Below are 23750 nucleotides of genomic sequence, written 5' to 3'. Positions count from 1 at the left end.
TTTCTTGTAGAACAAAAGTCCAATAGCAACGAGTCTTTATTCACGTTTAGTCACCTGACATGAGGAAAGTGTCTGTTGCATTAAAATAGTCATCAATGTAAATGGCAGCATGGCTGAACAAGTCCTTTTCAATGGTAACGAACATCCCACATAGTAAAGTCACTTCAACACAGCCTCATGACAATTCCCACATCAAAACAGTACTTTATTTTATATTTTTTTTGCCTCATCATTACTCCCACATTAAGATCTTCCAGCTGTCAAGTGTACAAGGTGAAGAAAAAGGTTCTCAGTCAGCAAACACAGGTGCATCAGGAAGTATCTCCACAATACACCACTTCAGATCTGCTGGGTCCCAAGTCCATCCTTGAACGCTGGGCTCCCAGCACCACGTGTAGCACACTACTAAGGCTACACTACTATGTTAGCTTATTAATTCTGCATACATCAGGCCGAACAATGTGTCAACCTGCAACAGACTGAGCATTATAACTGAAAATGGCAAAAGATTCACTCTATTGAACTTTACATCATCATTTGATGTTCAACAATGAGGCAAATCCCAACAGTATATACAAAAACCAGCTTTGCTTTTACAAAAGATTTTGTTTCCCATATTGATTAATCCAGGCAGCTAACTCATTGGTTTATGCAACTTTATTGAAGAAAATAAATCAATTACTAGTAGAGCTATTAGTTGATCACTCATCCATTGACAACTTGCATCATTTATTCAGTGCTATATTAAACAGTGTTTTGGAAGACAGATTAACTAATAGCTCCAAGCCTCCTAACAAAATTTAAATGAATTACAAAAATGTTCTTAGACCCTATTTTGGAATACAAGGGATGTTTGACTTCCAATTTCCATTCTCTGTAAAACAAGAACTGGTCATTCCTTTATTGACATGCATAAGATACATCACATTTTCTGTTCTGCTGATGCTATAGATTCAGTACCAATTCTCCAGACACATCAGTTATGAGCAAATGTATATAATAAAACCTCAGTTCTCTAACACTGGAAGGTTTGGAACAAGATGGATGTTGCTACGGCAATGTTACTTCTTTGATGGGAGAAAATTGAACATCCATCTCCCCTCCCCCCTTCAGGTGATATCTTCAGTATCTGTTAGAGCAGTGAGGAATGTTTGTTTGTTTTTAATCTCATAACCAAGTTAGAATGAAGACATTGGCCACATAATACACATGCTCCATTAAAAAAAATTCTGAATCTTGGGCAATTGTTCTTGTGTAACTACTTTACAGATTCTAAAAGCAGTTATTGTCCAAAGCTGGAAGAACTAAAGTCTTCTCAGATGAGCATGTGCATGAATGGAAGGAGGTAAACAAAAAAAATAAAAAAAGATGAGGTCTGATAGGGGAGCAGCCGGATAAGAAAATCAAAAAAGGAACAGTAATTTAAAGTTTATTCCAGCTATAATGCAGGTTATTCTGACTTTAAGGTAGCATCACATGGCATACTTCTGAGTCCATTCCCGAGATATTCTGTTGTACCTGCAAACAAAGACAGGAATTGAATTTGTGTCAGCACGAACATGACAATTTCCTAAACAGTTAATGATTAAGTAGCACTTTATCCCCATCTCCCTATTCTCTTCACACTAAGAGAAGTCTCTTTCTATAGTAGGATATACTTGAATTGAAAAAATTGAACAAATTCCTCCCTAGACTAAGATGTTCTCTAATTTATCTGAAACACTTTGAATTCAAGACAAGCAGATTGGCCAGAAGTCTGGGGGAAGGAATAGAAACTACCTGGGGTGGGAGAGGCAAGGGGAGTGTTTTGTTTAAATATTGTCCTTAGGTAAAGATTACAGAGTATCACATGCCATAAGTAAAGATTACTTGGTTAATAATATCATTGGATACAGAATGTCAAATTTCCCATTTTGGAGTAAAACACCACTAAGCATTTCTTCACACTTAATACTCTCTTTCCACATGAATATACTGCTCAAACAACTTTTAAAAGGACATTAAAAGACTGTTTAAGTACATTACTTCCACAGGAATAGAGCTGACAATTAGTTTATACTTAACTCCATGCTTGTCAGTACGAAGTTAATTTTCAACTACACAAGCAGAATATAATTGCTATACGTTTTTCTAGTTTATCTGCAGAAGACAGACACTGCTGAATAATAAATATTTGAAATTTGAATTGTCTAAATTCACTGTGCACGAGGTCTTGCTACAGGGCACCACTTTTAATGAAATTCTGACAAAATCTGGGTAAATACTTACCAGAACAAGTTGACAAGTTGGCTCAAAACTCGGTAATTATTTCATACTATCTTTTTGTTTGTTTGTTTTTGGCCATGCAAGAGCAGTATCTGTGAGAAATAGTGACTAGCCAATACATTTCACACTAACCACAGATCAAGCTGTTAAATATCCAAGTTCAGTACCTGGTGCATCCATTATCTGTTAGTTAATCCAGTGCCTTAGAGCATGCAGCACCCAAGTGCTGACAAGTTTCCATTTTGTTAAATGCACCATAATGTGCAGATATTCTTACCCTACAGCATAGCGTATTTCTCTGTCCACTCTCTTGCTAACCTATTGTACCTAATTGGACAAGTATATTTAGCATTAAAATATATATATAAAAAAACGAAAGTCTACTTCATATAATTCTATCTGTGCAAAATATTAAACACACATAAGGAAAAATAAAAAGTTTCAACACAGATAGGAAAAAAGTTATGAAGCCTTTTTTCAAGGGGAGCACCAAAATTACAGGCCAAGCTGCTACCAAAAGAAAGCACCAAAATAACAAAGCTCTCTCTTCCTCAATATGAAGATCTAACTATATTCTGTTTAAGCATGGTAACCAAAAAACTGGGCAATACATACTTTAAAATAACTGCCACGCATATGAGAAAAAGAGTCTCCACCCACAACTTCGAAGATGCTAAGCCCCTTTGGTTTTAAATTATGCACTACCAAGAACAGATACTTCTTTGACACACAAGTTCTCTTCATCCCAGATTTTCACAAAAGGCTCACTCAACACAATTGCTGTCTGACAATGCACTCTTACAAAGTTTGTTAAAACATTAGTCTTACACAACTCTGTACTTACTTGTCTCTGTCTGTTTTATAGATACGTGCAATCTCTGGCACTAGTGGGTCATCTGGATTTGGATCACATAACAGTGAACAAATGGATAAGAGAACTGTAAAAAAAAGAAAAGAATCCTCAATACCAAAAAAGGAGCAACAATCTCAGAAACAATGGAGCACAGATCTTTGCATTAGTACAATGTCAGCTCAGGAGAGAACCTAAAAAGCCTTTTCCTGATATACAACCAAAATAAATTTGTAACCCTCTCTAAATAAGAAGCCCAAAATGATTTACAAGTTCATAAGAACTACTTCTTATTTCCCAATACTTACAGCTGTCAGTAAGCACACACGAGAACAACACTGCTGTCCCCTGCACTATGATGCAACACAGCAGCCAACAAAAGCATGTTATTATGTATTCTGATGACCAGCATGTTCCATGGTTTTAATCACGAATACCAGAACTTCTACAATTTTATTAATTTTTTTAATCAGACTGAATTCTGTCTCTGTTTTAAGGTAGCAATACACTGGTCTGCACTGATAAAACCACACGTATGTTGTAAAATAAAGGTGTAACACCGTTGTAGGCAGCTATATGGACTTCATCCTCTACTCTCACAGCAGCTTTGAAAGAAAAACAAAGGTGACAGCATTAAAATGTAAGGAATCCACATTCAAATCACAAACTACTCCTTGGACAGACAGGAATTACAAGTTGTATAGACAAAGGAACACTTTCATGGATCTTTTGAAGACACAGTGACCACTGGCTTTGAGGCAAAACAAAATTTGATCATCATGAAAATATTTAAGAATTAACTGTTATTTCCTATAGTGAACTGAGGAAAGCTACAAAGCTTCTATTGCAGCACAACATCAATTTATCCTGAAGTAGAATCAGTAAGCTCAGTTCATGAAGTAACGTAATACAATGCCAGTGCACAGTAGTAGAAAGCAACATGTATCAGTAACAGTTTTCTTTTATTCATCTACCACAGAGATATGCCATCATAACTCTGCATGTAATTCTAGACAGACTCAGTCAAAAAAACCCATGCAGATTTTGTTATTAAAAACTGACTTTAAATTAATATTTGAGTGTGTATCTACACAGACAGCTGCAAACAAGCAGTTTCTCAGCCTTAGCTCAAATACAGCACCACAGGCCTGTTTCAATCCAAGTGCTGGCAGATTCCTCTGGGACCAAGTTAGTAAGCTCTGCTAAGAATACTGAAGCAAGTAAGTGGCCAGACAAGCCCTTAAACAGCCAAGTAGCAGAAGGTGTTAAAAAAAACAACTATCCATTAAAAACACAGTAAGATATCATTATCAAATTGGCAAAACACAGGCTAGAATGAGTAAGGGAAATCAAGAGACAGGTAAGAACCCAAGACAATCAAAGCTAAAAGCACAGTATTCAACACAAGATGGAAACATTTCTCCTTCATGAAAAAGTTACCTTTAGAAATAGTTAAAGCAGGAGACCACTGTGATCTTAGAATATCAAGACAAATGCTGCCATTACTGTTAATATTTGGATGATAGATTCTTGTTGTAAATGCAACCTGCAACAAAAAAAAAAAAAAAAGAAGAGTGTGTTTCGGTCTATGGCGACAATGACGTCACCCTTTCTTCTCAGTCAACTCAATTTAAAAGAAAAGGATTAAGCAGTTAAACTGCATCAAATTTATGGAAAGGCACCCAAGCTGCAACCTCTTCACTTCCAATTACCAGGCACTGTATTTCAAACAGAAAGAGGGCAAGTATGAAGCTGTGTTTTAATCACAGGTGCCTGCATCACGATCAAGACACTCAACAGAAGCACCTCAACCACGGTAACGCTGCTATCACAGATCTAAAGAACCTCAAACATTGTGGTCACTCCAAATGTGCACTTTCATATTGACAGAAAATTGGAAGACAATGCTAGTGGCTGATAAAGCTACAAAAAAAGCGTATTTCACAATTACTGCCAAATTCTAACAGATATCATCTTCACTGATTTTAGGCACTCAACAAGTTAATCCTTACCCATAGTGTCACACTCCTATAGACCAACCCAAACAGCTACACTGTAATACTTGACAGTCCTCCAGCAAGAATTCCATTACAGTAGCACAAAGCTAATGAGTTTTCCTATCAATTAAGAAAAGGAGAACTAAAACCAAACATCATTCCAAGTGTCCTGGTTTTCAGCTGGGATAGAGTTAATTTTCACAAGAAGCTGGGAGGGGACACAGCCAGGACAGCTGACCCAAACTAGCCAAAGGGATATTCCATACCGCGTAACAACATGCTCAGTATATAAACTTGGGGAGGAAGCTGGCTGGGGAGGAAGGATCCAGCAAACAGGCTTGGCATCAGGTTCTAGACAGTGAGCAAATTGCATTGTGTATCACCCACTTTGTATATTCCTTTATTTGTATTACTGTTGTCATTTTCCTCTTCCTTTGCTGTCCTAGTACACTGTCCTTACCCCAACCCACAAGTTTTACCTTTTTCTTCCAATTCTCCTCCCCATCCCACCAGAGGGGGAGGAGCAAACGAGTAGCCATGTGGTGCTTAGTTGCCAGCTGGGGCTAAATCATAACACTGAGACATTCAGAATTCACATATATGAATTTGCTCCTAAAATATAGGCTTATGCATCCATTCTTGTGGTAGTCAGAGAGGGACCTAGCCATCTAATATACTGTAAGAATGCATGAAAAGAAATGAGAACTTGACAATATTACAACACAGATGCCAACAATTTCTGTCCTGTACTCAGTTCTTCAAAGAGCACTAATTTCACAAATGAGAAAGCAACACTTACCTTAGGTGGTTTGAAAGGGTAGTCTGTAGGAAAGTGAATTGTCAAGAAGAATACACCACCCTGATATGGACTGTCATTCTGTCAAAGCAAACAAATAATTCTCCTATTATTATCTTTAGAACAAAACATCACTGAAGAAATTGTTTTTAAATAAATAAAGGAGACAAAATTTATTTAAACAACTGAACTGTTTAATTCACAATATAAGAGAGATGCAATTAAAATTCAAGTACTACTTCCTAAGGTAAGCAATACAGAACACATACAGGTCACTTTTTGTATGGACGTCTCCAAGCTAATGCTTCACAGAAAACAGCCTGACAATCCACTCAGGACAACTTGGCAAAAGCATCCAAACACCTCCAAGGCAGCTCCAAGAAGTAATGTTAACAGAGTGGGAGTCCTGTCAGGCTCAAAACCCCCCAGGTTTTGTGTTTGCAGCTTATTTGTTACAACCACACAAGTCTACAGTGGTCATGGACAGCTCTAAGGGCCTCCCATTCCCTCCTAAATTCTGTCCTTGGCTTAGGGACTGCTCAGTCCTGCAGAAAACCTATGAATATGCAGCTAACTCCTTGGTTCCTTGGAAGGAAAGAAAACAACACTCAACCAAAAAACCCAACAAAGCACCAAACCAAACAAACCCCACTCTACCAGCACTAACAAACAAATGTAAAAAACCCCAAAAAACGTGTCATGGTTAAATTGAATTCTTCCTCCCTTTCTGTATTTGAATTTCACTGTAATCTAGCATGGAAGAGTATTTTACATTTCCCTGCTTCAAGGAAACAATTATGGGGATAATTCATTCAGGCATTAGCTATTAACAGTAAAGCAACATGTGGAAGTAAAAAAGCTGATAGTAAGCAGAGAATAAATGGAGTGACTAAATAGGGATTGTGTAAGTTACTAGTTACAAGAAGAAAGACGTAAGAAGCTTTTACTTGAAACTACAACTAAATTTCTGAAATAGAGCTAACAATTTCGTTATTTAACCTGAAGACTACAGTGCTTTTAATTCCAGATTTGGGGCTAGGGAAAATGAATTTGCGACACACAGCGTACACTTCTGAATTATTTGTAAATTGAATTTTCATATTAATTGCAAGAACATTTCACCAACATAAGGAAATAACTACATCTTTCTTAGTTAAATACCAGAAAATTAAATTCTGCAACACAAGGGACTCAAACCTGAAAACACGTAGGTTATATGCTATCCAATCTCTGCTGAAAACCTAGCAATCAAGATATAATCTCTTGTATTTGGTCAATAGATACTATGTGAAGCCCTGAGGAGCTAGAAAGCAACCCTTTTACTGCACATATTCTGGGGATATATTTTTAGCAATTACAGAAATCCCTCTTAGAATGCGTTAAACCAACGCAAGCTTTCTTACATCTGTCTAAGAAAATCACAGCCTATTGCAGAGATGGAAGGCCAGATGATTAGTTCTATAACCCTCATCTGTTATTAAGGGCACTAAGCAACACCACAGGTGCACTAGATCTACTAACACCACACTTCTGTCAGGATACTGCCCAATCTTGAAAGAGGAATTGCAGGCCTTTTGAGACCACAAAAACCGTATGGGAGGGGGAAAAAAAAAAAAAAAAAGAGCTGTACATTATTAAACCAGAAGGGGAAGCTGCTAAAAGTTATAATCCCAATTTAAATTCAACTAATGTTTAATACCTTAAGACCGTGCAGGCACCAGCCACGTAAAAATCATACTCCATATAGTGCAGAACATTCCTTGCCATTTAAACATGAATATAGCTATTAAACAATTTTATCTTTTTCAGGCAGCTAGTTACAATCAATGAGGACCAGGGATTTTGGAGAGCCATTTTTCCAGTCAGGTGAACCTCTAATAAGCACATTTTCCACAGCAATCTCCTAAAACCACACTTGTGTGTATATATATATAACATCAGGGCAATTCAGCATCACTGTTATTTAATTCCTACTCTGTAGCCTCACCAGAAGCATCACACAGTGGCTGCAGGTCTACTGGCATACAATATTTGCCTTAAGTTACAAAAGGTTTTGTTTTCTAAATATACATAACCAGCCCCAGAACTCCAGATGTCAAGTGTTTGCAGGTTAAGTTTTCAGTGAAGGGAAACATTTGCCTTTTTTAACAACGAAAGTCACACTCAGGCTTCAGATGCTTACTGAACATTTAACACAGTTTTTTTTTTCTCCAGTCATAACTGGAACCTCACATTTCAGTGACTTTTTCCCTTCCATTCCTAAAAGTATTCCAGATCTCAGTACATGACACTAGATCAAATAAGGATTCCCTGTTCTAAGATTCACACAAAAGCATCCCAACTCCTGACACTGGGATCAGCTCCTAGTACAAAGTTCATGCTAGATTCAAACTTCAGAAGAAGTTAAATGCAAACAAAATTTCTAGATAGTAAGTGATAATGTCTAGCATTGCTGTAGAGATCATCTCAGCTGAATTATATATCCTCATAAAACATTCCAGCAATAAAATAATCATTAGACTTTTTTTCCCCTCCTTCATTTTCTGTTACTGTAAGGAGTACCTCCAGAACTAAAGCGTGATAAAGGGAGTTAAAAAAAGGTAAAACAAACCCACCCCCAGTTTCCTCCTGAATAAGAACTACTAGTTTAATATTATGTCACAAGAATTAGTATACTTACAGGTCCCATAATTGTGGCTTGCCAATGAAACACTACAAAAGAAAAACTCCGCATTATTATCTATGCATGATACGCTTTGAGTTAGCAGAGCAAATCATAAAACTTAAGGTTACTTACTGTCATCTCCAACGGGACCTGCCGAACACTGTGCTGGAGGATCACGGGCTAAGTCACTAAGTTCCTTTAGGGAAAAAAAAGAACAAACAAAAAAAAATCTGTTCAGAGAAGGAACATTAATGAACTCAGTCATTTTCACTTCCTGTCCAGCAAAAATCTTTAACAGTTTTTCCATACACAAACATAGAAGAATGTGCAATAACAGCAATTAGAACCACTAGATCAGTATCAAAAATCTGTCTTATAAAAGACAAGGACCATCAAAACCAGCTATGAAGGTAAACAGCTACAATGACTATGCTTTTCCAAATCATTACTGTAAAGACACCCCTGCTGAAGAACAGAAAGGAGAGCAGGACACAGAGCCTGAAACGGGCAAAGTCTAACCACTTTCTGATCAAGATTTTCAAGGATTCAGTCTTAGCTAGAGAAGCCTGAAATGGGAAGAGAGAAAGCTATTGATGAATCTTCATGAAACAGAAAGCACTATGTATGTAGCATCTGACAGTAAAACTCAGAACAGAAAGAAAACAAATACAGAAACTCAGTTTCATTTTCCCCACTACCTCCAGCAGCAATGTATCTTGTATAGATTAAAGTAGATATAAAAATTAAAGAGGCTGACAAGTATTGGAATCAGGCAAAATATTTGTATTTTTTATTTTAAACTTCACATTTAAGACAATTATTCCTTTAAAATTCTGAATAACTGAGGTGCAGAAACCCTCCTCCCTCCTCCATTATAGAGGGAATGAAACCAGAAACTTCAGATGGAGGATTCCTTGTGTAGTATCAAGATTGCTATGATGCATCAAAGCAGTGCATCATTTATTTGTTGAAATGCTCCACAAGTTACTTGTTTGGACAGTGTCTTTTAAAATTAAATTTATACTTTCAGTTAAAATATGTAACAGATACCTTCCCTCTTCCCTGCTTTCTTTTGAATCTAAAAATGGCTTCAGGAGCTCCTAGATGCCTTGACAAGTGCAGATTTATAGAAGTCATGAGAAAAGGAAAAAACCTTCAGTCCCTCTCCCATATATTAACAGCTGCACACAAGTTATTTTGCTACAAGTCTATACAAGCCCTTAAAACAAGAACTTTCCACTAGTTTGTCAGAAGAAACCCAGGCATACCTATTACGCTGGAAACACATGCATATATTTGGACCAGACAGCTAATTGTTTTGCCTGGGAAGATCCTAATGTACATCCTTTAAGTTTCACGAATTCTGCACTTGATAAAAATTTAACAAGTGTAAGCCAACACAAAATGAGGGGAAAAAAATTATGTTCCCTGTAACCTAAACACATTGCTCTTCGGTAAGACGATAGCTCCTGCAAACACAGAGAGAATAACACTACTTCAATATGTAGAAGCCCATACATTCAAAAAAAAAAAAACCCCAACCAAAACCTGCACTGAAAAAAACAACCCTCAAAACACCACAAAAATTTAGTCCCACGTTTCCCCTCCCCTTCACATGCTAATTTTTATGAAGTTTCCAATTAACCAGATTTCAGTTTTGCACTGGAATCAGACTTTTGTAAAACAGAATTGTATTAGTTTTGATAAGCAAGGGCACAATGAAGGTAGTATTACAGTTCATTTCACTGCTGCTGTTATTTAGAAGCATGGGCAACAGCTCTTTCCAGATCATCACAGTAAATCCACTCAGAGTGCCTTTCTCTACATTCTCCAGCTATTGTTGGGGGTCCCTGTAATACTTATTTCTGCCATGAAATATCACTTACTAGGTCCATATGTCATTCAACACCCTCCAGAACGATTTGCTAAGTTAAACTTATATTACCCATGTAAAGACAAACAAGTAATGTAGAAGAACCTTCAGGTAGAAAGCTTTTTTAAATTTTCAGGGTGGGTGGAGTTTTTTTCCATTTAACAAATACAGCAGGTTTTGTTAATCAGGCTTATTTATCATCTAAATATATCTTCCACTCCTGAGAATGATCAATCATTTCCAAAATCTGAGGGGGGGGGGGGGGGAAGACATTTTGTCCCTTAAAATAAGTTGTAGCAATAGAAAAAGCAGAAAGACATAAACGTTACTATTTTAATATAGTGGTGTAGTTATTACTGGAGCAATTTAATTGGGAAAGAAGATCAGATTTATTTTTTTTTAGATCACAGGGACTTAGAACTTTGAAATGGCTCTTCATGCAGTTTATGAAAATTATAAAAGTGAGTAGCATAAAGACAAGGTCAAGAAAAGATCAGCGTAAAGAGGACTGTCAGAGGTATGTGCATGAGACTAGAAAGCTCTTCAGAAGGTATTGCTATCTTCAGAGAAACAAGAAATCAGTACTCAAGATAAAAATAAGGTATTTTAACACAGCAGTAAAGTTAGAGTATATCAATAATTCAACTAGGAAAAGCAAATATGAGTAGGATTGCAAATGTAAGACAAGTAATAAATTTAGTAAGTTCCGGTGAAAAATTTGTGCAAAAACACCTTCAGTAATATTAAAAACAATTTACAAGCTGAAACACATGAGTTTTAATATTCCAGTCTCCAGTCATTTCAAGATACATGTCCATACAGAGTAACCCCTTAACGACTTGAACTGTTCTAGAGAACAAACAAGCAGTGATTTTCATAAGCTAAAAGGACTAAAGTTTTGTCTGGCCCAAAAAAGTTTCAGTAAAAAAAAAAAAAAATCTAATTTTGCTAAACAAAGCAGTTCAAAATACAGATAAGATTAGTAACACGATACACCACTTAGCATTTCAACTACAGAGCAAGCAATTTACCTGCTAAATTCAGAAAGAAAAAAAGCTGAGGTGGCATGCATTCTTATATTTGCTTCTCTTCAATACTATGATCAGAAGAGTAAAGCTTTTAGTAAGGCTGTTTGCTTCAGCAGAGCATGAAGTGTTGTGGCAGAGCTCGGACAAATACGAGACACACTGGCAAGCTTTGCCTGCTTATAGTAACACCAGACCTATTTCACCTCCTCCCTGGTAAGTGTGTGGTGCTTCACATCTATCTACACTGAAAGAGGAAGGCATTTTGCAGCAAGGGAGCGGAAAGTCATTTCTGTGTAACTTTAAAAAGTGCCTCCTGAAAGGTACAACTCTGCTGAATCCAACAGGCAAACTGGAATAACTGGAACTAAACAAGCAGACGCACACGGGCTGTGATATTTGGAGCACAGTTGAAGCATTTCATTCAAGGAAAGGGAGGAGCTTGCATTTATTTTTTTTTTTAAAGCTTCCCACTCAGCAGCAGAAACACAAACTGACCTTCCTTCTCAGCTTAGCAATCAAAAGCAACTATTCTACAACAGGAAAATATTTAATCTGAAAAACATTTCTGACATCAAAACTAAGCTTCATCATAATGGCAATTAAAAAAATAATTAAAAAAAAATCAGCTCACAATTGTTCCCCTGCTTTTACTGTTTACTCACCAAGAAGGTGAAGACCATGTTAAGTTTCATTTTACAAAGCAGAGTTTAACTAGTATTTTAGAATTTAACCAGTATTTTTAAAAGTTAAAATCATTCCAAGCATTGTTCTGCAAAATTTCTATGCATAAGGGCTTTATCTTTCTAATATTCCTTCTGCTGCTCTACTTACTATCTCCAACTTTCAGTAGTGCTTTCCTTTGTCAAGGGTTACTAAGCTAAATCCCAAACTTACTTTAAAAACCCCCAGAGTAGAACCCACATTTTCTTGGAGTCACCTGCTATAGTTTCTCACTTTACAGGTGGCTTGAGAAAAAAATTCCCAAGAAGCAAATTCCAAAGACTTTACATAGAAACAATAAGCCAAATTTGGTTCAGAGTGATGCGTTATATGCCTATCGGAAAGGATTAGTCTTGAATTACAACCGTGACTAGTAGTCTCTGGCACTGCCAGAGGTTTCCGGTGTAGCTCCAGCATATCACCATTTCTGCGTCCCAGTTTCCAAATATAAAGTTGTGATCGTTCCTGGCTCTCCACAAGGATGATTAGTCACTTAGCATTTTACAGATTTAAACACTGTTTAAGGAGTAAGCACCAATGCTACTGTTAGAGGACAACGGCAATGTAGCATATATGAGAAGCAATATGTCTACAATTTTGCAACAGAGTTTTGAAAAACAGAGATAAGTGGAAATACAGCAGCAGTACCCATTGCTGCAACAGACAGACCTGCCTTAACACCAATTCAGCACCCTGGTACTCTGGCAGTTTCATATTAAGTCTGTAGCAAGATGTAGTGTCATTGGTGAAACAGCCCCATTCTTAATCTTCTCTCTTCTCTTTCACTATAAATTCATCAAAAAGCTAACCAAAAATAAACCAGTATTTTCAATTAAAAAATGCTTAGAAAAGTTAACTAATCTGCTTGTTTTGCACAAATATAATCATAACATTGAAAAAAGGGCTTATGCTTCATATGATGATCCAAAACATTGACATGTGAGTGTGAATGCAGGACTATGACCCCATTATAAACCACAAAAGTGTTGTCTTTTTTTTTTTTTTTTTAAACAGAAATGCTACTAAAAAAACTCCGTCAAATAACTCCTCTCTACCAGTCATTTGAAGGATGAAGAAAATGTAAAGAATGACATGGAGGATACTTCATCCAAATATGCATGAGCAAGACAGTGAAGGAAAATATTTAAGGGAACTATCTGCTTTTCTCACAGAGGTTTTCAGGTCTCAGCAAATTCAGTAAGAAATGACAGCTTGATGACTACCCAGCTGCCTTCTTGCAAGGTACCAAGTAGAGCAGCATCAGTGTCGACTCCTTTTCTCCTCCATTTGTCAGAATTCATACTCCCTGTGGCACAACTGCTACATTTTTCTAGTTTAAGCTGGAAATAGCCAGGGCTTATTTTTAATGATAGTAGCAGCTGACTTAAATACAGAGTGGCAGAAGATCACTCCCACCAGCGTGACAGAAGATCACTCATTTTCCTCCACAAGCATAAACTCACAGATTTAATAGTGGTTTGTAAAGATTCCATATTGGTTTGTAACACAATTATTTGTCAAAATAATATTTTGCAGCTTTCTGGTTTGTAATCAAGAAAACATAATGGAAAAAATGAGGTTAATTTCCTTTAAGTTTCCAAATAGTAACTCACTCTTCCTTGGAGGGCATGAAAGGTGATATGCAGTTAAATCAGAAGTTTAAGTTAAAAAAAAGAAGAGAAAGAGAACACAACAGCCAAAGAAAAATCAACATTTATTAATTTGAGTGCTTGTCTAATGTCGTCTGTGCCAAACAGGATATTTCAAACTCTAAGCATCCAAAAATTCATCACTGCATTAGTCTTACTCATTAGCTCACATCTGAAAACAGCTTTAAAAAAAGAAGGAAGGATTGGAAGCAGCTATAAAGGGAGGGGAAGAACATTTAAGCCTGTTTGAAGATTAAGAAGTGTCAACCAGCAAAGAACTACTGCCTCATCCCACACACCTGCATTTGCAACATTCGTTTCAGCATGAAAATTAATTACCCCTGGAAGCAGAGAATAACAGTTTGAAAGAACACCGAATGTGGGTTTCTAAGCTGAATAAGAAAGCGATGGCATAATACACATCACCAAACAAGTGTAACCAGCAGAAAATTATCAGTTTCAAACAAGCTGGCCTTTTGGCTAACACTTAATAAATGGATAAAAACAATGTATAATGATAGTGCATAATACAGAAAGATGTAGGTTCCTGTTGTTTTGTGTGGTGTTTTGTTTTTTTAAAAAAGACATTAGAACAAATATGCAGAGATAACACATGAAGAACAGTCACAGAAAACAGTGAGGGCCAAAGAACACAAAACAGTTTTTAAGAAACCCAAATCATGACAAGGAATGTAACAGTTCCTGTTGTCCCTATCTTGATTATTATGCTTGTTCTATTTTTCATGGTTCTCCTTTCTCAAGCCATTAGAACTAAATTTTTCAGGCTACACACTGCACATTGTTTGTACAATGTCTACCAACAGTATCATACTAGTATATTAAAAGACAATCATAGAAATATTCATGTTTTAAGCCTTGCACTCAAGGAAGGAAATGCCAGACTGCTGTGCAACAGTAATTAAGTCACTTTGTGTGCTTGGACTGTGATACAAACTACTCAGATGACTACACACTATCTTTTCAAAGAACCTACCGTTCAGTACACAAGCCCTTTGTGAATGACACTATTGTCTACAGCTCTTCTCATCTGTTCTGAAATTTGGAAGGCGTACAACATAGGTAATGCTTTTCACCAAATTTCAGAGTTACTGCAGCTAAAATGGCTCTCTATTGTATTCCAGCCTTTCACAGAATTCACCTTTAGTTGGACAGACCCAAGTGGAAAAGGAGCTCAGTTACCAACTTTGCTTTCCTGATCACTCACTAAAGGCACTCAGAACAAACTTAGAAAAAAGGTGGCAACTACACACCTATAGCTGTGCTTTAAACTCAAAGGTATGGCTTGTTTCCCCCAAAGCAATCAAAACCCACAGCAGCTTACTCAAGATGAAAAAAATCTGACTGCTTCACACAAATCAAGTTCTGAGGTATAACAACTACCATTCCCTGAAAACTAAAACACACGCTCAGTGTAGGATGAGGGCTGCGTACACTGACTAAAGTAAGTTGAAGGGAAAAGTGTGAAGCGAAGCTGGTTAATTCCCTATCCATTCAATGATAACCAGGTATTTTAATTCTGGCGTTTCCTAGCTTTTCAGTATTGGACCCTGAATCTTAGCATACTTTTCGCTTTGAGGTTTTTCCTGCAAAAACCACACTGATCTTTGGTTCCATAACCCAGGACTACAATGCAGACCTTAGAGAAGAAGGTAACTAGCATAAATAGGCCACTAGACAAGCAGCAAGATGTATCTAACTCAATTTAAAAAAAAAAGAAAGAAAGAAAGAAAAGACAGGGAAATGAAGACACAGATTAAATTCAATCTAGACAAATGTGAAGTGACGCACTTGGAAAGAAGTTCATATTCAAAGTAAGGCACTCTGGCCTGATGACTACCACTCAGGAATGAGATTTTAGCACTGTGATAGACAATTTCACACAAATGCTAGCTTAACACTTACTAGACACCAGGGTTTGCAGGGTTACATGAGAACCTTCCAACACGCTGCCCTGCAGCTCATCGAGAAGACAGTAACATAGAGCAGAACCTCAGCCAACATATCAACGAGAAGCACCATCGGTACGCGCACTGCCCTGGACTCTGTGACAGAGGCTGCCTGCAGTTTGCCAAGCCAATGCAAAAATCTTTGGGCACTGGTAGCGTACGGCACAAGTTTTTGCAGAAATCACAAGCGGCCTTACTTGGGCACTTAACCTCCATAAGTCTGCACTTGCTGAATAAAAGTACAAGAATTCTCCACGTTCTCAAGGAAACATATGGAAACGAGGATCCTCTAACAGAAAGTTATCAAATTAATATTCTAACAAATAACACCACATCTGTAACCAGTGTGGTGAATTCATTGTTTACATGTAGTCTGATATATTATTCTGAAATTTAATTATTTAACCTAATGAACTCTAAAAATCAGCTCTCCTTTTAAAAAGCTGTCTTGACTTTTACCAGTTGGGTGTTTTGTATGAATCCAAAGACACATGTGAAAGCTACTGCAATACACCATAGGGGAACATTCTATGTACGCAACTATATGGAGATGATTACACTAGCTTATCTACAGCTGTAGAATTACCCTATCATACTACACTATTGTGTATAACTACCCTTCGTGATGGTTCTGTGTTTTGAACAGCTAGCAGTACAGATGCAAACTAAGGATCTGTCTGTAAGATTAGATACAGTTACACAAAAATCAGCTCACATTGAGCCAACAGAGTGTAAAGAGCTCACAGAAGTGATGAGTACCTGGCCAACCTAACTCCAGGTTACAGAAAAAGCTCACTGTAGAGTTCACTGAGTACGTAACACAATCCTCATGCCCTCCATCATGAAGACCTAAAGCACTTTAGCATCTGCACTCAGTTCAGCTTGCAACTCTGGTGTCCAGATGCTAGTGGAACAGATTAAACATTTGTCTCCTCATTTTTTTTACTGGGCCCTAACATTTGCAAAGCAGTCTGCAATCCTCCCATCTTGCCTTCTTAAAACCAGAATAAAAAACCATCACAATTACAGGGGAAAAAAAACTGCAGGAGATCTTGAAGACGTCTAGCATATCACATCTCAAAAGGGATGAACTTCAGAACAAAGGCTTCCTTTACACAAAATTTTAATACTGGAGTTTACTGTTGGTAAGAACACTCTGAACAATGTTTAAGCAAAATTTTAAAAATCCCCTCTACCTATTTAGTCCTGAATCCTGCAATGCTCCCTTTGGCTCATTTTTCAGTATTAAACCTTGCCTACATCCAAATGTTTTACGAAGAGTTGCCAAAGGCATAAACACCAATTTAAACTTGTGAATGTAATTTTAACTTTTGGGTTTTTTTTGCAGTTTCCCCATCACAAGCTACCACATTTAATGTATCAGATCAGTGCCCCATAAAAAGCCTGCTGAAGAGAAAGTTTTTATAAATGGAAAGTACAGGAGCTTTTTTTAAAGTTTGAGGTGTTACATTTAGATTCAAGAAGTTTACAAAACTGTCCAGCATGTGCAACTCAACACAGTTTAACAGTCTCTTCTGATAAAGCCAACTTGACCAAAAGTAACTGCATATAAAAATGCACTACTGACTGCAATCATATATACATTCTCACTGCTGCTTTCATTTCTTACCCTAATTTATTTCTTTCTGCGTATTATACCAGCAGGTTACTACATCACGTCAGTTGCAGGAGAAAATGCATGCTTGTAACTTAGCCTTTTTTTCCAATGTGCTACAGCATCTTAGCCTAAACTATCAACAGAAGCCAGCTTATACTGAGTTAGCAGATGTAATGCTCAAGCGCAGACCACAAGTTCCCATCTGCCAGCTCTGATGCACAGGGGAGGGACCTATACAAGAACACAGGACAGACAGTTAAAGTGGCAAAACCTTAACTTTTGCAACAGAAAGATTTATCAGAGATCACATATCAATGCCCTAATCTGAATGACACAAAAGCTCTACCCTTTTCCACTCCTCCTTACCAGCTGTCACCTGACATCCCAGACAAGTTAAGAACCTCCATCCTCTCTCTCCTTTAACAGTTCCACCCAGCGGATGCAGAGAAAACGTCCTTGGGTAGGGGATGATGCCAGGCTAGAGGTGGCCTCCACAAGGAGCAGAGATGCCTTTGGCAAGAGACAGTTTACTGCTCTGTATTCAACAGCTGCTACTTACAGCTGTTTACATCCTTCCCCGCTCCTTTGCCCATTAATGTGTGAGCGCAAAGAAAGGCATTAGTGCTTCAGAGCTGGTTGCAGACTGGGGAGGAGGTTGAAGGGAGCTCATGCAGCTTGGAGTTCTTCTTCAGCTTCTTCAGTAGAAGAAACTCTTACCGAGAATAATAGCAAAAGCATTGGCTTACTTTCAAATACAGATCTTTAAAAGCTGGCATGACTGTAAAGAAAATGTTGGCTGGACAACCTTTTTACCCTGCACATTATCCCACCCAAATCCTTAACATACTGGAGGAACTCTGTTTTTAAGATACGCAAGAAGTACCCATCTAATGGAATACTGCTTTCTGAAGTTTTGTAAATTACTTAAGTGAGATGACGATCCCCTTCTCCCCCAATTCCAGTGCACACACTTAAAGACCTATGCTGACTGGGAACTTGTTTCACCAGCACAGTGCCTGGTTAACAGGAGAAATCTTTAAGTTACTGCAGTCCAAACTTTCTAGTTAAGGAAGCATCAATTTTCCTCATAAAAAAAATGACCAGTTCTTAAAACACATCCAAGACTTTAACAGTAAATGCTGGACTTGAATATGGGTATCAAACCCACCCAATTAAGAAGCATTATTTCCATTTTCATGATATTAATTTCATAGTATAAATGTCAATTCTGACTATTTGGATAAGCTAAATCTTAAACAGAATTTAGATGATGACAGCTTTCATCTGATGTTGAGGAATTTTAATCTGAATTTTAAAAAACACTGAAGTTCTTCGTTCCTAGCGCTTCCCAAACTCCATTACTGAAATCTCATTATTTAAAATAAACCGTGGCTTTCTGGCTCAACATGACCCTTCTAGTGCCATAGTTGTACTGCATTATCTACTTGAGGTAGGCCTTAGTCTACCCCTGGATACTTGAAATAGTTAAGGTGAATTAACTATAGTAAAAAATGTAATTCAATATATATAGAGAGAGCGTTCACAAAGGTTTAAAGCATTTTAACTAAGCTTACACCAACTGCATTTCATTAGCTAGTTAATCTTAACTTTCTGAGCCCCTAAACAGACAAATCCAGACTTATTTCTAGACATTCATTCAAAGCATAAGATCAATCACGTCACTTCAGGTTATTTAACTATTCTAAGTCCAGCAAACTAAATCCAAGACTGCCTGCAAAAATAAAGCATTGCAGGTTTCATCCAGAGAAGGAAACTGAATTCCAAACGGCTTTTTCTACTTAAGCTAATTTTTAAAAATTTCACACTAAGTTCAAAAGAAGAGAGTAACAGTTTAAAACAGAAGTAATAAGCAGGCTTTATAACTCTTAACTGAATTGCCTCTACAAAAGCTACATCTTTGGTTAAACTAGTGCAGATTTCCATGCTGCCTTCATCGCTGCAGATTACATCCAATCTCTGAAAAATATTATGGTTATCTCCAGGGTTAGTAGCATTTCTTACTATGAGTGTCTGGAGGATGGGGGTTAAAGTTGCAATTAATTATACATCTAGGAATAGCACTGGAGGCTATAGCCTTGAGGAAAATACTTGTTTAGTCTCCACTCCACCACTGCCAATGGAAGCCTTCTATCTGCACTTAAGTAGTGAAACACGGTTTTGCCACCTTCAGCCTTTAGCTTCCAGGATGCCAACTCCACTTAAGATTTTCTAATAAAATACCTCAACAGAATGATGCTGGCTTATGCTATGCTTAACCAAATGGACGTAAAACACAGCAGGCACAAGTTTTCTTAAGGATTGCACAGACAAGACATTTTGTGCATACATCTCCTGCATTAATTCTATTTTTAGCCTATCAAGATCACTGCTTAGGCCTTCTATACTACCTCGCTCTAATGGATGCACATAGCAGTGATGTACATCAATGATGTAATGTTCCCAAGTTTTCTCAATTTTACACTTTCCCAATTCCCTACTCCTACACAAGTGTTTCCCTACTACCAGATCATCACCACTCAAACCGGAAGCGCGAACATGCTGCAACAGTTACGGGACGTGCCTTCAGCAGGCACCACTCAATGTGCCACAAGCATATATCAAGCGTTTAGATACAAGCTCATAAATCAATGTGAATTTGTTGAAAATTAGGAAAAATAAAATTGAGAAAAATGTCATCCTCAGGAAAGGAAATAATTAAAATTAAGATGTAGGTTCACATTATTCCATAGCACTTGCTTGTCACTTTGTCTTGTGCAAAGCAAGCCATATCAATAAAAGCAGAGTTTTGCCAATCAAATGCAGGCTACCCTCAGGGCAGATGGCACAGATGCAATGATGAGCTCCAGCATAACATAATCTTTCTAGGACTGGCTAGGTACCTGACAACTACTTCAGTTTGGAGAGCGCTTTATAAAAGGTGTTCCAGAAGTAGATAACCCAACACATAACACATGAATACTCACATGCTTTCATTTCCAAGCCAGAAGCAGAATTTGCCAGTTACGTTTTAGGTAGGGGTTCTTGTATTCTGAATGTGTAACATACTTCAGATTAAATTTACACATACTAAACCAGTCTGAAAGTCTGGTTTAACCAATATAATAAAGAATTTTATTTTGTTTGATATGTCAAGTCCACAAAGAGGGATTTGGCCAAACAGACTGAAAATACCTTCGCTGGTACATTTGGGATGTCATCTGCTGCAGTAGAGAATGAAATCTAGTCCTGACAGGTAATACCACAAGTCAGGCTAAATCAGCTATGTGTGATCACAATGCTCTGAGGTACTGGTCTCTCTTTAGCCTGTTCTGATCTAGTGCCAACAACGTACTACAAGGAAGCAGAGAGTTTCAAGGTCTGATCTGTGACCTTACGATTGGAAGACAGGGATCCCAGCTCACCGGTGACCGAGTGCCATTCTCTGGCTTTACCAGTTGGCAAGATTAAAATCTAAATTCACAACCATCTTGTTACAAAATTGGCCCTGCTATTATTGGATTTCAGCCTCAATCCCAGTAAACATTTGTATTGGAAACCATGCTTGGGAAGAAAGCAACTCGCAAGCACTGGTTTCAGTTTAGCAAAACATCCCTTTTTCAGGTTGGCAAATACAAAATCAAAACTGTAAACCCTATGCGAATTTGGAAGTGTATCTTGTAGCACGGTGTGATTAAATTGATTAAAAATAGCACCTTCAAAAAAAAAACCACAACATCAAAAACCAAACCAACTGACCAAAAAAACCCCAACTCTAACCCAACCATTTCACCAATCCTAAACTCTAGCACTGGGTAGAGGAAGAAGCTGGCTACTACACAGTGCTGTACAGCACAAGGACCAATACACGACAAGACGCTGCACACAACAGGCCAAAACCTTGAAGTCAAAGAGATGACTTATTGATTCAAGAGCCACGCTGAATCGTTTTACGGTTCTGACCACCAGATTACTACGTAAGTGGAGGTTTGCCCTGGTTTATATTTGACAATAAATTCTTACCTGCAGTGCCTGAATGTTTCATAAGCATGAGTTGATGACAAAGCATACCAGGGAGTATCCTAGCTGTGTTTCAACTCAAGTGATATCATCCACTAATACAGGGGAACAAGTTCTGATGGCAGATTTGAAAAGAATTGTTTTGAAATTCTTGTGAGAGCGTAGCCATAATTAATTTAGCTAACACTAATCCAGAACAGATTTTAAATTTTCAGGGATAACAGAACTATCCTTTCATTAATAAATTATAAATAACCTCATTTTGATGAAAATATGCCGACAAGCACTGCCGAAGAGATGTGAAATTACAGTAAGACTAATAGGTGGCAAACTTTATACACCGTCTATAAAAGGTGTTTTGTGCACCGCAGTTCAGTTCACCGATTTCAGGACACACTGACTTTCTGCCATCTTGGCAGGCTACGAGATGACCAAGAAACTCCTCTCAGCTCTCGAAATACGTAAACGCTCCACGTAGCTCGCGTAGGAGCACAGATCAACAGCGACTTCCCGGTAACGCCACTGCGCTCCCATCGCGTTTGCAATTACATCCCAGCAATTCCCAAACCCGAAGCGCTGCCATCGAGAAACCCTAAAGCCGCCCAAGCGCAACCTCACGTCGGGAGCCTTCTGCCCTGGGAGAGGTTTTTTAAAAAAAAAACAAAACAAAACAAAACCCCAAAACTTTCATCACCTCGGCATTTTTTCCGAGTTAGCCGCGAAGTTACTCCACCCGGCTCCGATTGTGCAACGGGGAGGCGGCGGCGCGGTGCGCGCTCCCGCCCGGCGCGGGGGGCGAGGCGAGGCGGCAGGCGATCCCCGGGCGGCGGGAGGGCCGAGCCGGCTCCGGGGTAGAGGGAGGGGGAACGCGGGGAGAGTACGGCACCGCGGCAGCTGCTCCGGAGTCGACGGGAGCGCGGACGTGCGTATGTGTGTGTCATGTTATTGCAGAAAGCGAGAGATCCCGGAAAGAGCCCGAACTAGGCGAACCCGCCGCCATCTTACAATGCGGGAAAGAAGTTGCACGCCAGAGGGGAGAGATCGGCCCGAGAGGCCCTCCGGCACACGCGTACCGGCACCATCCGGGCCGACCGGCGGCAGAGGAGCGGCGGCCACGACGCCACCGCCGCGCCGGGGTGGCTCCGGGTTGCGCTGACATTCGAGCGTCCCCGGGAGCTGCCGCTCCCCGCCCGCGGGAGCGGCGCCGCCCGCGCCCCGGTCTCAACCGAGCCCCCCCCCTCCACCCTCCGGGGCTCTGGCCGACCTCCGAGGTCCCGGGCCTAGGCCCGGGGAGAGCGGCCTCAACGCCCCGGCCCGGCCGCGGCCTCGCCGGAAGGAGCCGGCCGCTGCCCGGCCTCACTCCGCCAGCCTCCCGCCTCCCCCTTCCCTCCCCCGCCGAGCCGGGCCGGCGCACCCCCGGAGCCGTGCCCCTCTTCTCCCGGGGCGGGGATGAGAGGGGAAGGGAAAAAACCAAAAATAAGATTTAAAAAAAAAAAAAAACAACGTGGGGAAGAGGAGGGGGGGAAGCGGGGGTCAGGCGGAGGAGGAGCCGCAGCGCTCACCTTGTTGATGCGTTTCAGCGCCATTGTGTGCGAGTGCCGCCGCCGCCGGGCCCGTCTGTGCGCCGCGGTGACTCCGCGCTCCGCTCGCGCCGAGGGGGGGCCGGGAGGGAGGGAGCAAGCGAGGAGGAGGAGGGGGAGGAAGGCGGAGAGGGGGGAGGGGGCAGCTGCGCTTCTCCTTCCTTCGGAAACAGCCGAGGGGGGCGCCCGACCGGAGCGCGGCGGCCGCCCAGAGTCCTGCCTGCCTGCGGGCAGCGAGGCCGTGCACCGGGGAGACTGCCGGGGGAAGCGCTCCGCCCGCCGCGCCGCTTCGCCGCCTCCCGTCACCGCCGGGAGGAGGAAGGGGGTGTGCGTTTGGGGGGAAAGCCGAGAAGCGCCGCCCGCCCGGGAGAGAGAGGGCTAGAGCCCAGCACAGCCACCGCCGCCGGCCAGGCCCAGACGCGGCGGGAGGGCGGGAGGCGGAGCCAGCGGGGAGGGGCGGGGCAGGGCGAGACACGGCGCCGCCGCCAGCGCCCCCCCTCGGGGGCGAGGGGGAAAAGGGGCGGGACAAGCACCGCCGGGCAGGCCGGGCGCATGCGCCGTCCCGTGCGTGTTTTGACCCAACCCCGCTGAAGCAGGATGATCTCGCGAGCGGTAGGCGCGAGTGCCGCGCCGGCGCGTAGGGAGGGGGCAGGGGAAGGAAAGTTCTGGGGCTGCCCGCGGGCGCCTCAGCGAGGGCAGCGCCCCGTGGTGCCGCTGTACTGCTG

The 23750-nt window shown here is 40.2% G+C and overlaps 1 protein-coding gene across 3 annotated transcripts; it reads right to left on the bottom strand.

Annotated features, from left to right (window-relative positions):
• Positions 1-23532, bottom strand: UBE2D3 (ubiquitin conjugating enzyme E2 D3). Of its 3 annotated transcripts, none has more exons than XM_075751534.1 (8): positions 23008-23421; positions 8706-8769; positions 8589-8620; positions 5912-5989; positions 4556-4661; positions 3110-3203; positions 2543-2592; positions 1-1518 (listed from the first exon to the last, which is right to left on the bottom strand). In XM_075751534.1, the coding sequence occupies exons 1-7, from the start codon at positions 23029-23031 to the stop codon at positions 2544-2546; spliced, it is 447 nt and encodes a 148-aa protein (XP_075607649.1). In that variant the 5' UTR covers positions 23032-23421; the 3' UTR covers positions 1-1518; position 2543. The 3 variants fall into 3 exon arrangements, with proteins under 3 accessions (XP_075607649.1, XP_075607651.1, XP_075607650.1); XM_075751536.1 differs by lacking the exon at positions 2543-2592 and adding an exon at positions 2269-2357; XM_075751535.1 differs by lacking the exon at positions 2543-2592 and having other exon boundaries at positions 23008-23532.
• Between the last annotated feature and the right edge of the window lie 218 nt (positions 23533-23750).

This window comes from Balearica regulorum, chromosome 4 (genome assembly GCF_011004875.1).
Source record: "Balearica regulorum gibbericeps isolate bBalReg1 chromosome 4, bBalReg1.pri, whole genome shotgun sequence".
In the NCBI taxonomy this organism is placed as follows: Eukaryota; Metazoa; Chordata; class Aves; order Gruiformes; family Gruidae; genus Balearica; species Balearica regulorum.
Note: the sequence above shows the minus strand (reverse complement) of the source record. Positions and strands in the feature narration are given on the sequence as shown.

Coding starts and splice junctions, on each gene's coding strand:
- UBE2D3 (XM_075751534.1), bottom strand. CDS start 23,031: ATGGCGCTGAAACGCATCAACAAG. Junction 4,662..5,911: donor ACCCTTTCAAACCACCTAAG/GTAAGTGTTGCT, acceptor TTTTTGTTGCAG/GTTGCATTTACAACAAGAAT. Junction 3,204..4,555: donor TGCTTTAACTATTTCTAAAG/GTAACTTTTTCA, acceptor TTTTTTTTACAG/TTCTCTTATCCATTTGTTCA.